We start from the raw sequence: 14,490 nt of genomic DNA on the forward strand, positions 1-14,490 counted from the left end.
GAAGCACTGACACGCAGAATGGGTGACATCACTGAGGAGGGTCCCAGATTTCCACTCACTCTTAGGAAGGTATTCAATCTTGGGTCATGGCTGTCGAGCTGGCCTGACAGCCGTGGCCCTGTCCCAATTAGCAGGTGGAATTCAATGTCCTGCCTGCAGCGGGATAAGAAGGGGGCGTGGCCGCGAGCTGCGGCCAGGAAGAGGCAAGCTGCAGCCAGGAGCTCATCAATTCTCATGCCTTTCTCAGCAGAACGAGCCTGACTGCTTGTGAAGTCAGGCTCGTTCTGCCGAGATCCCCTGTTCAATGCTGTCGGGGAAGACAGCATTGAATAGAGCCATGCAGCCATCTCCCTCGCCGGGTGATGGCTGCCGGAGATTGAATACCCCCCCATGGGGTAAAGTGGAATGAAATTTTTTTATTTTATTATTTATTATAAGCATTTGGTTATCCAGTTTAATAATTGCATATCCATACCCTGCTTGCTTTAAATAGACTGGTGAAAGGTCCTGACTAACGCCATGATATATATTTGATGTATATATTGAGGTTGGTAAACATAAAACTGAATTCACGGAATGACACATTTCCACCAAATGGTATGAAGAAAATTGCTTCTTAAGGAAATACTGCTGAATAACGTATATATAGTAATTATTGAGTATCAAGGTGAGAAAACCATGTTGTGGAAAATCTGTGCCCCCAGAGGTATTATTCATTACAATTGTGTCTCCTGGGCACAGCAGCTCTATACGGAAACAAAACCTATGCTAGACCATGCCTAATCTGCTGCTCACTACTGCTCAAGTTATATTCACTTATCTATAGGCAGTGGCGTAAGTTCATGCCAGTTGCCCGGAGGCAAGATAAATGTTCGTGCCCCCCTGTCCCATAGATAGAGCGAGCACTCCTTACAGCAATATTAATAATTTGGCTAGCTGGCTTTGGTGCAGAAGCTCCTGAGAGCTGACTGTTGTGTCCCTAGTGTGTCTGTCCACTCACAGCCATGCAGCTGAACTGATTAACCATGTCACCCTTCATATGTGAACTGTTGATGCCAGCACCGCACACCACAAGGTTAGGCTGCCGGAATGGAGGTTAGGGAATAGGTTAAGGTAAGGCTGCAGCAGGGGAGGTTAGGGGAGAGGTTAGGCTAAGGCTGCCAGAGGGGTGGTTAGGGTAAGGCTGCTGGAGGGGTAGTTATGGGGCAGGGTAAGGTAGCAGGAGGGGACGCTACAGGGGAAGTTAGTGTAATGTAGGGTACACACCAGAATGATTTGGCCTCAAAAAACCCAATTTAGATACAATCTCGACCGATTGTATGTAAATTGGGCATGTTTTGGGCCATTTCTGATCTGATTGCAGTCCGATGGTCGCTTGGTCGTTTCACAGATCCTACCTGAAGCAGGTAGTATCTTGGAATGACCATTTAGCTGGGTACAGGTCGAGATCGGATCGGATTCAGATTGCATGCAGGTTGTGAGCAGATCATGTGCTCCAACAGATTGTGAGCCTATCGTACGAGTGTGTTACGATCTGCTCACTACCTGCATCGTTCTGGTGTGTACCAGGCATAAAGGTGCCTACACACTAGAATAATTTTTTTTGCCGATCCGACGATTTCAGATCGATCGACCTATTTTTAACGCAAAATCGGCCGATAATCTGCCGATCTCGATCAGATGCGTGCTCCCCCAGATCATTTATTAAATCTTCTGATATTACATGCTGCATGAAAGATCAGAAGATTTATCAAAAGATCCAATGTTCCGCACATCGGATCTTAAGAGAAATCTTTGGTAAAGATGTGCGATTGCCTGAAAACTCTTGTCCAGGAATTTATGCGCACGATCACGAAAAAGATCGCAGATATTTTTAGTGTGTGGGCAGCACGTTAAGGCTACAGGAGGGGAGGTTAGGTGCGAGGTTATGGTCAGGACAGTTGAGAGGTATGCCAAGCCCCAGTAAAATTTGGGGGCGTAGCCTAATCGTGGGAGGCATGGCCACCTCCCACGATTAGGCCATGCCCTCAAAATGTTTAAGGTGGGTGAAAAATCACTAAAGGTGTCCCACCCCCACCTCACCAGCAGCACACACCCACAGCATGTGCTGTGCTGACAGCAGGTTCAGCATGAGCTCTCATGCTGTCAGTGAGATGCTCATGCTGAGCATGCGGTCAGCACACCACATGCTGTAGGTGTGTGCTGCTGCCCGGGAGGGGTCGGACCAGGGCCCCTGCTGGGCCCCTCAAGCAAGCCTGGGTAATTAGTACCCACCTCTCGCCAGCCATGGTTATGGTAAGGCTGCAGAAGGGGATATTAAAGTTTGGGGAGAGGCTAGGGTAATGCTGCAGGATGGGAAGCTAGGGTTAGGGGAGATGTTAAGAAAAGACTGCAGGGGGGAAGAAGTTAAGGTCAGGCTGTGTGAGGAAAGGCTAGGGTTAGGGGAGAGAATAGGGTAAGGCTGCAGGGTGGGAGGTTAGGGAAGAGCATAGGGTAAGGCTGTGGGAGGGGAGGCTAGGGATAGTGGAGAGGTTAGAGTAAAGCCCCCTACACATTGGCCGATTTTCATAATCATAATCGTCCAGTGTGTAGGGACCCTAAGGCTGCACGTGGGGAGAGGTAAGGGTGAGGATTCAGGAGGAGAAAGGTTAGGGGAGAGGTTGGGGTGAGGCTGTAGGAGGGGAGAGGTTAGGGTAAGACAGCAGGATGGGAGGTTAGAGGATAGGTTAGGGTAAGGCTGCAGAAGGGTAGCAGGTTGTCTCCCACTCCCAGCTCCACTATTGTCTAATTCTACTGACCTATGGGTAGCTGCTAAATCCATTTGGGCTAAAGGACCTTTGACACCAAGGGGGAGGAGCAAGGCCGGGGGTCTTGCAGCTTCACTATCCATGCCACCACTGGTTGACCTTAGTAACCAGGTAGCGAGTAAAGCTTGCCACCGTGTCCATAGCGTGGCGAGCGAAGCAAGCCCGTTAAGGTCCGTTTGGGTCCCTTCTTCTGAACTTGCTCTTTTCCCCTCCTCCCCTGTCATGTCACAGATCCTTTAGCCCACTTGGATTTAGACCTAACCCTGACCTGTATTCAGGGGAAGTGATAGGGAGGAGCTCCTGGCACTGGCTGGTAGCTGCTTACAGTGTGGAGTCTCCTGTGCCTGCATGGGAAGCTGAGTGCTGGCTGGGGAGTGTGGAGTCCCATCTCCTGCTGATGATCCTCTATAGAGGTCAGAGGAGCATGTGATTGACTCTTCTCCAATCAGAGCTCAGCACATGTTCCTCTGACCCCACTGCAGTGTCTCTTGGGATTTTTTACCCAGTAATGCACTGCAGATTACTGTGTGCTAACCCCCCAGGCTGCTGCTTAACAGGTAATCGCCATCAGAGGGGTCCCTCCTGCTCCTCTACTCCAGGAGGGAGGGAGGAAGGGGCGCTACATGGACTGTGAGCACAGCGCAGCGGGAGATGTGCCTCCTCTGGAGAAGGTGCCCGATGCCAGATGACTCCATTGCCTTAGAACTTGAACATGTATGTAACCCTGATAAAGGGTTAAATGGACATGAGCAGAACTGTAACCCAATGAAGGGGTTAAATAATAATGCATGAGTAAATATATGAGTTAACAGTATGTATTTCATGTATATTTATATTTATGAACATGTATTATACAACATGTATATATGTGGTATAGGGAGACATACCTCCCAACTGTCACGATTCCGTCGGGACAGTCCCGATTTTCGGGTCCTGTCCCGACGTCCCACCCGCGGCAGGCATTGTCCCGCTGCGGGGGGGTGGCAGTTGGGAGACCCCCCAATGTAGTAGAATAGACGCTGTGCGCATGCGCACAGCGTCTATTCTCGTATGAAAATGAGGTCGCGGCTAATTAGCATAAGCCGCGCCCTCATTTGCATACGCCACGCCCCCTTTTCGGGCGCTCGTCCCTATTTCTTCAAATGAAAAGATGGGAGGTATGGGGAGAGGCCGTAGTGTATAAATACCTATATACATTAGAGGCAGTTATTTTAGGGTTAAATTAATTACTATGTACATTGATGACAGTGAGAGAAAGTACTAGATACTTCATTTGCACAGCTGACTGTGAGGCTGTCAATCATCCAGTCAGCTGCAGTGAGAGGGAGGCAGAAGGCGGGAAAGAGTTGTGGGTGTGGCCAGCTGAGGAGAGGGGTATAGATAGAGCAGTTGACAGAGAGTCTAGGAGACTGCTGATCCCCTGGCCAGAGTTGTACACCTTATCTGTCCCCGCTGCTGCTTGCAAAGTAGCTGGCTGTAAACAGCAGCAGCGGCGGGGGACAGTGGAAGTGAAGGAGCAAGTGAATGGAGAGATCCTCCTGATCTGCTGGCAGTGTCTTGGTGAGCCAGTTTTCAGAAGGGGAAGCAGGAGCAGTTGCCGTAGTGATAGTAGAGGCCTGTTCATGATTAAGCAGTGTCAGGCCTGAGGTAGGAGGAGAAAAAGTGACAGGAGCAGAACAGAGATAAACCCAGGAGGGGAGGAATTGTCTGGAGTGGTGAGCCTGCTGGGTTGTGATAGAGTTCAGCACACATCACCTCTACATATATGTGTACATCACAACTGAGCACTAAGTGTCATTAATATAGACTTACTGAAAGCCCTTACAGCAGGAGTGGGTTGTGCTGCGGAGCCTAGTACAGTAAGGAATAGCCACAACAGCAGCCTGTCAGAGAGTCTGGGGGAGTGGCTGCCTGTCTGAGCTGAGGAGACAGAGCCTTATATTACACAGCTTGCTGCCCCAAGTATTTCTGCTGTATCCAAAGTGACCAGATAAATACTCACTATCAGTTGGTGGAAAATACTTTATTAAATAATCTACTTGATGCTGCACATATGGGGATTAGGACCCTCAATTAAATTAGGTTGCAGTTGAATGTATTTACTTCTTGAGCAAAGTTACAAGCTAAAAAGAGACGTATCTTTATAAGTGGCAATAAATACAAGTCCCCGATACTTGGTAAAGACTACTGAGGAAAAGTGGATAAATGATCCCTGTCATACCTGGTTGCAGTTATTAAGGGATTGCTGAGGAGAAGTTACAAGCTGATTGTTGTATTCTAGCAGTACATATCTGTTGTATGACACCTAATTGGGGTGAGCTGTAGAGAGCAAGAGAGAAAGGACATCCCTGCTGAGAGATTTCAGCTGACATATATACTAAGTACTTTACAGTATACTTTTACATAGACTCTATAGAGACTGAGTATCACTTACTATAGAAAACCTGGACTCTATGCTATATTGAGCCGCAGCTTTATCCTAAAAAAAAGGACAGTGCAGATTCAAATGCAGACTGTCAAAGTACGCATCATAGAGATTTATTCAAGTTTACCTTGGTTACATCCAAAGAAATAAGAGAATATGGGAGCTTGGATGTAAATATTGCTATTATTATTATATAAATACCTGATATATCACATCGCTGGGAGAAGAAGGGCGGTATAATTTAAATACAAGCGCCATTCAAGGAAGGAAGCTACCTATGGATGGTTATTAAAGTTACCGGAGGGAACAGATTTCTATAATCCTTCAGTATTTAATTGTCCGATTATTCCCTGTGAGGATTACAAAAATTATTTTGTTGAAGTTTCAACTTTTTATTAGCTAACACCTCACCTTACAGAACTCAGGTGGGAACTTTATCATCTAAGGAACTTCAGGACCTACTCCCTTTGGAACTCTACAAAATAAACCAAAGCTTAGGTTTTTTTTTCTCTTTGACTAACTAGTGTACACAGGAAAAAAACCCATATTATTGCGCAATAATAATTTATAGTTCATTACTACTGTATAAGGCTTCATTGTTGATATAAAATGTGTGCAAACGTTTGAAGTATCATTTCTCTTGTGCATGTAATACAATGTATTATTGGTTGTAGCCAACTAAGGTAGGAGTGTATAATCTAAGGCCCCATACACACCAGAAAGATCAGGATCGTCTAACGATCGTCTAACGATTTTGTGTGCACTTTCCTGCGGCGCTCTCCCGTGGCCTTTTAACGATGTGCTAACGATCGTGTTCTATGTTCCATACGATTTACTAACGATGTACTCACGATACGACATCGCACATGATGGTCGTACGACAGTCGGATGTGCGGATCGTGAGTGCATCGTGAGTGCACTGGTCACGGTCGTTTTTGGAATGTAAATAAAGGGCCGGGCTACCAGAGGGGAGACAAGGTGGGGACAAAAGAACACAAAGAATTATGGGCTGGGCTAGCAGAGGAGGGTAACAAGACTAGGAGCCATTTTGCAGGACCTCATTTCTGCTTTGTGACTAGTGAGGCTTGGTGTATACCTGCTGAACGCAGCACATTGCTATTTTTGTCTGCTTTGTTTTTGCATTCCTTCTGAATGCTGCACATTGCTATTTTTGGCTGCTTTGTTTTTGCATTCCTGCAGAACGCTGCACATTGCTATTTTTGGCTGCTTTGTTTTTGCATTGCTGAACAAAGTGTGTTTTTTTCCCCCATTTTGCTTTTTTGAATTATGGATTCGTTCCAGCAAGATTTCCTGCTTTCCTACGTTGTGCTCAGGGTGAGGAGGATGAGGGCCCAGCGTAGGAAGGCTCGATCCTGCTGGACCAAGCAGTGGCTCCTGGGACGACAAGCGCGGTCTCATATGCCCCTGCTGATGGAGATTCGCGAGAATAATCCCCAGGATTATCGCAATTTCCTTCGCATGGACGATGAGACCTTCCAGGAGCTGCTGCGTCTGGTCACCCCCCACATCCAGAAGCAGGATACCAAGTACCGGATGGCTATCCCTGCTGAGGACCGGCTGGTGGTAACCCTCAGGTTTCTGGCTACAGGACGATCGCTGGCGGACCTCAAGTTTGGATCCATCATCTCCCCGCAAGCGTTGGGACTCATCATCCCGGAGACCTGTAAAGCCATCGTGAAGGTCCTGCAGCATCAGTATTGCAAGGTAAGGAAAAATATACCACACACTTGTAGTGAAAAGATAACGTTTTTTATTTAAATAATGGAACTGTGAGTTTCACAAATACTGATAATTTTTTTTTTTTTTTACAGTATAAATATAAAAATTGCCAAAAAAGTTATGCAAATATCAAAAATATAAAGCAAATGTATTGTCTTTGTTCGGACATGAGGTAGATCTCAGTATGACACATGGTGCTTGTGCAGATAATGCATGTCCCCTCCACCTCACGTGATGCATAGTGCAGATGCAATAGTCCTGGCACCATTGATATGCACTATGTGCCACGTGGCCATGTCCTTTGTCTGTACCACAAGTACCATGTGTCATACAGCACATTGAGTACACATAATTTTTAAAAGTGCTTTGTGTTGATTTAAATATTGTTATCCTAAATGCTTATATAGTAATGTTGTTTATTTAAATATTGCAAGAACATTATATTAATTGACTGGAATGCAGCAAGGGGGCAGCATGGCAGACGACGCATGTAGCGCGGACAACAAAAGCACCCTCATGCATCCATGGCGCATAGTGCAGAAGTAGTGGTCCCGGCCCCATTGCTCTGCACTCTGCGCCACTGTAGCATGAAGGTCCTTTCATTGTCTGCACAACATGCACCATGTGCCATACTGCTCCAAGCATGGACCTATAGAAAGAACACACATAGCATATAAAACATAGGCAAAGTGCCCTAAAAATAACAAGGCATTTCAAATGCTTCATTGCCATGCGGCAAGGGACAGTATGGCAGACGACGCATGTAGCGCGGACAACAAAAGCACCCTCATGCATCCATGGCGCATAGTGCAGAAGTAGTGGTCCCGGCCCCATTGCTCTGCACTCTGCGCCACTGTAGCATGAAGGTCCTTTCATTGTCTGCACAACATGCACCATGTGCCATACTGCTCCAAGCATGGACCTATAGAAAGAACACACATAGCATATAAAACATAGGCAAAGTGCCATAACTACTAAAATTATTTTAACTTAAAACCAAACCAGTGCCTCATTGCCTTGCAGTATGGAGCAGTAGAGAGACGGCGCTTGTAGCGCAGATAAAGAAAGGGACTCATGATTACCTGTTGCATACTGCATATACAATGGTCCCGGCCCCATTGTTCTACAAGTATGCAACAAGTCAGCATGGCCATTATCTCCGCCACAAGCACCGTGTTACATACTACTCCATGCCAACTGCGAAATAATTCTATGGGATGCGGTCATAAATCTTGCAAAACCGGTGTATCATCCAGGTTCGTGCTGTCTCCCAACAATGTTGTATACATGTGACTGTACCGGGGTGGGGTCTGAGGTTGGGTACAGGATTGTCTAATGGGCGGGGTGTTTAAAGGCAATGATGCAATGGCTGGTGAGGGTACGGCAGGCATCTGTTGCAGCGTCTGGTGCAATGGAAGAAGCCCCATCAGTGTGGTTTTGATTGACAGGCGGCCCTGTCGGCCCATAAACAGGAGTTCGCTTGTGACGCGTTCGAACGCCATCTGTTGGTCCGGATGTAGCTTCCGTAAGCCATCAGCCATGTACTTTCCAAAGGTGTCAAACTCATCAGATGGCCTACGCAGCACCTGTTCGGCTCGAACCAGAATATCATCGGGTTCTTGTTCAGGAACTGCCTTGGTTCTGCGTTTTTTCTTTTTGCCAAATAGTTGAGGCGGGGTGGGGGTTTCCGGAACTCCATAGATTGTTCCCGATGAGTCTTGTGGCTCTGGGGTTGGATTAGGGGTTGAGGTGTGGACCACCTCTATCTCTGTACTTGTTGTCTGTGGAAAAGAAAACAACAACAATTAGTTAACATCACCTTCTCTTTTTTTCAGTTCCCCAACACCGTTCAGGAGTGGCAAAACATCGCTGCTGAATTTGATGAGGCGTGGAACTTTCCTAATTGTGGAGGAGCCATCGATGGGAAACACGTCCGGATCAATCAGCCACCCCACAGCGGTTCGTACTACTTCAACTACAAGGGGTACTTCAGTATTGTGCTGATGGCTGTGGTCAATGCGAACTACGAGTTCCTCTTTGTGGATGTCGGCAGGAATGGTCGGGCCTCAGATGGTGGAACTTTGAAGGACACCAAGTTCTACCACAGGCTCGCCTCCAACACCATGCACTTGCCCACAGCTCAACAAACCAAGCATGGGCTGAACTTTGTATTTGTTGCGGACGAGGCATTTGGGCTTCATGAACACATCATGAAGCCCTATGCCAAGCGTGTACTGGACCACGACAAACGGGTGTTCAACTACAGGCTCTCCAGGGCACGCCGGCTTGTGGAAAGTGCATTCGGGATAATGGCCAGCAGATTCCGCATTTTCCACACAGCCATCAACCTCCGGCTGGATAAAATTGACTGGGCCGTCATGGCGTGCTGCGTCCTGCACAATTTACTTCGCCGCAAAGAAAGGGCACATCGCCCGGCAGGACCAGCACCGCCGGAGGACCCAGATGATCCCAGGGAGGTTGCCCCAATTGTGTCCCTGGAGATGCCGGCCCAGCAGTACCGGGGGACAGCACGAGCCAAACAGGTCAGGGACCAATATAAGGCATATTTCAATGGTGTTGGTGCTGTCCCCTGGCAGGAAGACCACATTTAAAATCTTTTTGGATAAAGGAACAAAAAAATGATTGAAAGAAAGAAATGGGGCAAAGGGGTGATATACACATTGGACCAGTACTTACTGATAACGGCTGGGAACTTTCATCCATGGCCGCTGTCACGTCATCCGCCTCGCCTTCCACCATCATGCAGAGCCCTCGCCTTGGCACCTCCTGGCTGAGTGTGAAGGTCAGCAAGTGGTAATACCACAGCGACGTCTCATACACCTCTCCTGCACCAGCACCGGACCTTTTGGAAGACTGTATTTTTTTATGTTCCTTAAGAAACACAGTCCGCAAATTCTGGATCTTTTTACGGACCCATTCCGTATCAGCCTCTGGGTTGTAGCTCTTGCTAAATTCAAGGAGATCTTGCAGCGCTTGAGCTCTTTTGATTTTATTGCTATAGTCTTTCGACTTTGTCTTCCAGAGGCATTCAAGTTCGCGGTATTTCTCTATGAATGCCTCCACAAACTCCTGTTCTTTGGCCAGTGCCTGGGACATTCCTGCCAAAAAAAAAAAAAATTTGACAATAGTCTATGTACATATTTTTCAAATGTCAATAGTTTGGTTAATATAAATAGTAGTTAAAATTAAATGTTTCATTAAACTGTATATAATTAATAAAAATAAATGTTTTGTTTTTATACATTTAAGAAATTTTAATAAATCATATTTCTATACATTTATCATCTTTACATTACATTTAGTGGTGGTGGCATAATATTTGGTAGGTAGGCCGCAGGGGAAGATTGGCGGCTGGGCTGGCATAATACATCTGGCCACCTTTATTAGTGGGCAGCGGGGACCCAGGTGGGGTGTTGAGTTCAGCGGTGGCCTGGTATGGGCAGCGGGGACCCAGGTGGGGTGTTGAGGTCAGCGGTGGCCTGGTATGGGCAGCGGGGACCCAGGTGGGGTGTTGAGGTCAGAGGTGGCCTGGTATGGGCAGCGGGGACCCAGGTGGGGTGTTGAGTTCAGCGGTGGCCTGGTATGGGCAGCGGGGACCCAGGTGGGGTGTTGAGGTCAGCGGTGGCCTGGTATGGGCAGCGGGGACCCAGGTGGGGTGTTGAGGTCAGAGGTGGCCTGGTATGGGCAGCGGGGACCCAGGTGGGGTGTTGAGTTCAGCGGTGGCCTGGTATGGGCAGCGGGGACCCAGGTGGGGTGTTGAGGTCAGCGGTGGCCTGGTATGGGCAGCGGGGACCCAGGTGGGGTGTTGAGGTCAGAGGTGGCCTGGTATGGGCAGCGGGGACCCAGGTGGGGTGTTGAGTTCAGCGGTGGCCTGGTATGGGCAGCGGGGACCCAGGTGGGGTGTTGAGGTCAGCGGTGGCCTGCTTACCTGCTGTCAGGTGCGCGCAGTAGAAGACGCCGTGTGCTCCTTCGCTGCTGCATCCACGGGGCAATATGGCTGCGGTAGGAGTGTCCAGGAACTCGCGCGAAAACACGGATCGGATGGATGGTCGCGACGACGGAAGCACACTCAATGTGCTAACGATGTGCATATGATCAACACACAATCTGCGGTCGGATCGGCTGATTCTGCTGCAGGAGGCAAAACCGCCAATGCGACATACGAGCTGACGGGAGCGCGCATCCAATCGTTAACGACCACAATCGTGAGTAAAAAACAAACGATAGTGATAAGATTCATGCACAACCGTCGTTACGAACGACGAATTGTACCCTAATCTTGCATGAATCTTTCTGGTGTGTATGGGGCCTTAGTATTTAAAGGAGGCATCCAAGAAGTCTGACAGAGCTTGACTATCATTCTTCAGTTCCAGTCAAATAAAACTGTGTTTGGGTTATTTATGCCATTGTTTCACCTATTTGTGCTTTGTGGAATTGCCTATGTACACATTCATAATATTATTGTTAGGTAACTAGATTTATTGGTAACTGGATAATTTAAAGGGCGTTTCCCCAAGCCCGCCCTATTGAAATATAAAAATATCTATATACCACCAAAGCTTGGGGTGGAGGCACAGTCAGACATTAGAGTAATCTACATTCCTATAAAGGAGGGTTACATGTACTTTACATTAGTTACATGCTCCCATAAAAAAAGAAAACAGTAAATAGGAGCGACACCAACAACGCTGCTGCCCATTAGATACATGTTAGTGTTAGAATAGGGGTGGCCTTCAGCCATCAATGGTAACAACCAACCATGGCCTGACAGTGATTGTTTTCACCATTAATGTGATGTCTGATCTCAACCAGAGGAGTAGTGGTGGTGCCTGTATGGACAAGCATAGCTGCTCTTTCAACAGCCAATAAAAGCTGCTCTTAGACTCCTCACACTTGTTGGCAGGGCAGACCTGGGAACCAGTGTGAACGGGGCAGACCCGGGAATTTCCAGAGTCCAAAATGCAGTGTGAAGGGGGTTTGTGAGCTGAGATGATCTGTGCCCTGCCAAAAACCCAGGATATTGCAGGGGCGGCAATGAGAACAATTAGAAATCCAGGACACTGGTCTACACAGCCATCACGTAACCTAGGACTTACTTGGTGGCTGCGTGTAATACAGGCACTTCCGGGCAGCTGATGACATCATCTTCCCTCCCCTAGCACAGCTGCATTTCCACTGACACTAACAGTGCTTCTTTCGGCACACCTCCACACGCCCAATCCCTGTCAGTAATCCTGTGCGAACAGGTCTGAATCGGACCTTTCTAACAATTTAGGCTGGGGCCACACATAGCGGTACCGCAGTTCCCCCCCCCACTATCCACGCCACCCTGAAGCGTGGCGAGGGGGGCGGCGGAACGCGTCCTCTCAACTTTTTCATACCCCCACTATCCACGTCGGCGTGGAATTGATTTTAAATAGTGTGGCGAGCGCAGCAAGCCACCGAGCCCGAAGCGTGGCGAGGGGGTGCGGATTACGTTAAATGTATATCACGTCCGCTCGCCACGCTTTGGGCTTAGTAGGGTTGTGAAAAGGTTGGGAGGACGCAATCCACTGCACTCGCCATGCTTCAGGGTTGCGTGAATAGTGTGGGGGGGGGGGGTGCCTAAATCCCATTATATATCATACAAGTGTATAGTACATTAAATGGCATCGCACCGCCCAAGGACAGAGAGTTAAATTACACAGAGAGTTAAATTACATAGGAAAATCGCATCGCATGCAAAAAATCGCATACCATGCGATTTCCCTACGGTGCCGTATGTATGCTAATTGAGCGCCCTGCTAATACATAAGTACAGGTGTTAACAGATACATTCAAATGTACTGTATGTGTTCTCCTTGAAAACCGGTTGTACTGCCATCCTGTCCAAACTCAGCATGCTGCGGTTGGATACGGTGGCTGTGGCCTGCCACATTTTTGAGGCTTGCAGCAGAGAAACTGTATACAGTCTCCATCCTACCAAGCGGGTCTTGCTGAATGGGACACACTGTACCCCTATGTGTGGCCCCAGCCTCACTATACTATCAGGTTTTGGGGCTCATTGTCAGTTGGGAACAAATCAAATTAATTTAAGTAACTTTGCACCAGGACAAACCACTGCAGCTGGGACAGATTTAAAATGTTCAGATATGTATGCTAGGCATATACTGTGAGATACAATGCCTGTCTGGTCAACACACTTGTTATCTGACAAGCTGAAACCCATCAGCTTGTCACTGCCCTGGAGTGAAAACATTTCCCAGTTCCTCTGCTGTGGAGGAACAGAGGAAATGTTGGGCCAACTAATTATCGTACCTATTGGAGAATAAAAATCATCCAGCATATCTGAATAATTATGGTGATCATAGACTTATCAGTTCTTTAGTTGCTGAATAGTGTGGGCATACTAGATTTGGGAGGGATGAGTCCCAGCCTCAAATCTATATTTTTGGGAATAAAATACAGCTGTCCAGTATATGTGGGCTACAAGCAAATGTAGCCAGTAATTGCCTTGCATTCAACAAAATAAATGTATTTGTACCCATTACATTGCAAAATGGTAGGACTATAAATAGATGCCATTTAGTCACAGTTTATTAATTTAACATTTCTGAGATATTATGCATTTGCAATATTTGCATTTTTTTCTGTTTTTATTAATGTTCCGTTATTGTTAAAAAAGTTTTTTTAAAACATTCTTTAAAAAATGGCCACAACTTCAGTGTCATATATTTCTTTTGACAAAACCCAATGTGGGTGAATACCGACATATGCCAAATTTAAGCAAGATCAATTGTAACTTTTTCCTGTCCATAGCGGTTATTCATTATTGGTCACATATAGAGGAACCATGCAGGGCAGTTGACGTTGGATAATTTCAGGATTGGCACTAAATACCTGTTACAGGAGAGGTATAAGGTACAATAGACCAACTGCTCATGGATAGTGCAAGTGACAGACAAAAGCAGATAATGCAGTAATCAGTGGTCAGTGAGGCACCTGTAGAGAAGGAAAAACAAACAAAATAAATCTGTATCTGTTTTCTACAGCTTTCTCAATACACTTAGATGTTTTGCTTTCTATACTTTTGATTGGAGAATTATACAATAACTAGTAAGCCCACTCAAAGCCAATGCTTCGATTGTTAGTCTGCTACCTTGAGATTGCCTCTGTGTTTGTGCATATGTGAGAGAGAAAAATATGTAGTTTTACTCGCTGCCAACAGATGGTAATGTTTCGAAGACACACAATCAGACACAGTGGCGTAATTATTAAATATGCTCCCCCCTGCCGCAAATTTTGGCAGCGCCCCCGCTAACCCCCTTACCCCTCCGCATAATGCCGGTACCTGCTGCATCTGTCTGCAGTCCCGGCTCCTGCTAATGAAAAGTGACACTCAGAAAATGGCTGCCCCCATACAGCAGTATGGGGGCAGCCATTTTGTGAATGTCACATTTTTTATTGGCAGCAGGAGCCAGGAGAGCAGGGAGAGCCAGGACCGCAGACTGATGCGCC

At 47.1% G+C, this 14,490-nt stretch overlaps 2 protein-coding genes across 2 annotated transcripts in view; both read right to left on the reverse strand.

The window, feature by feature from the left end:
* Window positions 1–5,957: 5,957 nt before the first annotated feature.
* Window positions 5,958–10,401, reverse strand: LOC146020245 (uncharacterized). The gene is made up of 2 exons (XM_083153217.1): window positions 9,670–10,401; window positions 5,958–8,753 (listed from the first exon to the last, which is right to left on the reverse strand). The coding sequence occupies exons 1-2, from the start codon at window positions 10,087–10,089 to the stop codon at window positions 8,196–8,198; spliced, it is 978 nt and encodes a 325-aa protein (XP_083009343.1). The 5' UTR covers window positions 10,090–10,401; the 3' UTR covers window positions 5,958–8,195.
* A 3,229-nt stretch (window positions 10,402–13,630) lies between these two features.
* Window positions 13,631–14,490, reverse strand: part of OTOA (otoancorin) — a 79,958-nt gene continuing 79,098 nt past the window's right edge. The window contains exon 22 of the mRNA XM_083153218.1: window positions 13,631–13,974. Within this exon, the coding sequence (XP_083009344.1) occupies window positions 13,865–13,974 (110 nt within the window). The 3' untranslated portion in view covers window positions 13,631–13,864. The remainder of the gene's footprint in view (window positions 13,975–14,490) is intronic.

The sequence above is a fragment of the Crinia signifera genome, chromosome 7 (assembly GCF_055691185.1).
Source record: "Crinia signifera chromosome 7, ASM5569118v1, whole genome shotgun sequence".
Classification (NCBI taxonomy): domain Eukaryota; kingdom Metazoa; phylum Chordata; class Amphibia; order Anura; family Myobatrachidae; genus Crinia; species Crinia signifera.

Bases quoted from the DNA above. Each gene is read 5' to 3' on its own strand.
- LOC146020245 (XM_083153217.1), bottom strand. From the start codon at position 10,089: ATGTCCCAGGCACTGGCCAAAGAACAGGAGTTTGTGGAGGCATTCATA. The intron at 8,754-9,669 runs GTAAGTACTGGT...TCTTTTCCACAG, and splicing joins AAAGTTCCCAGCCGTTATCA to ACAACAAGTACAGAGATAGA.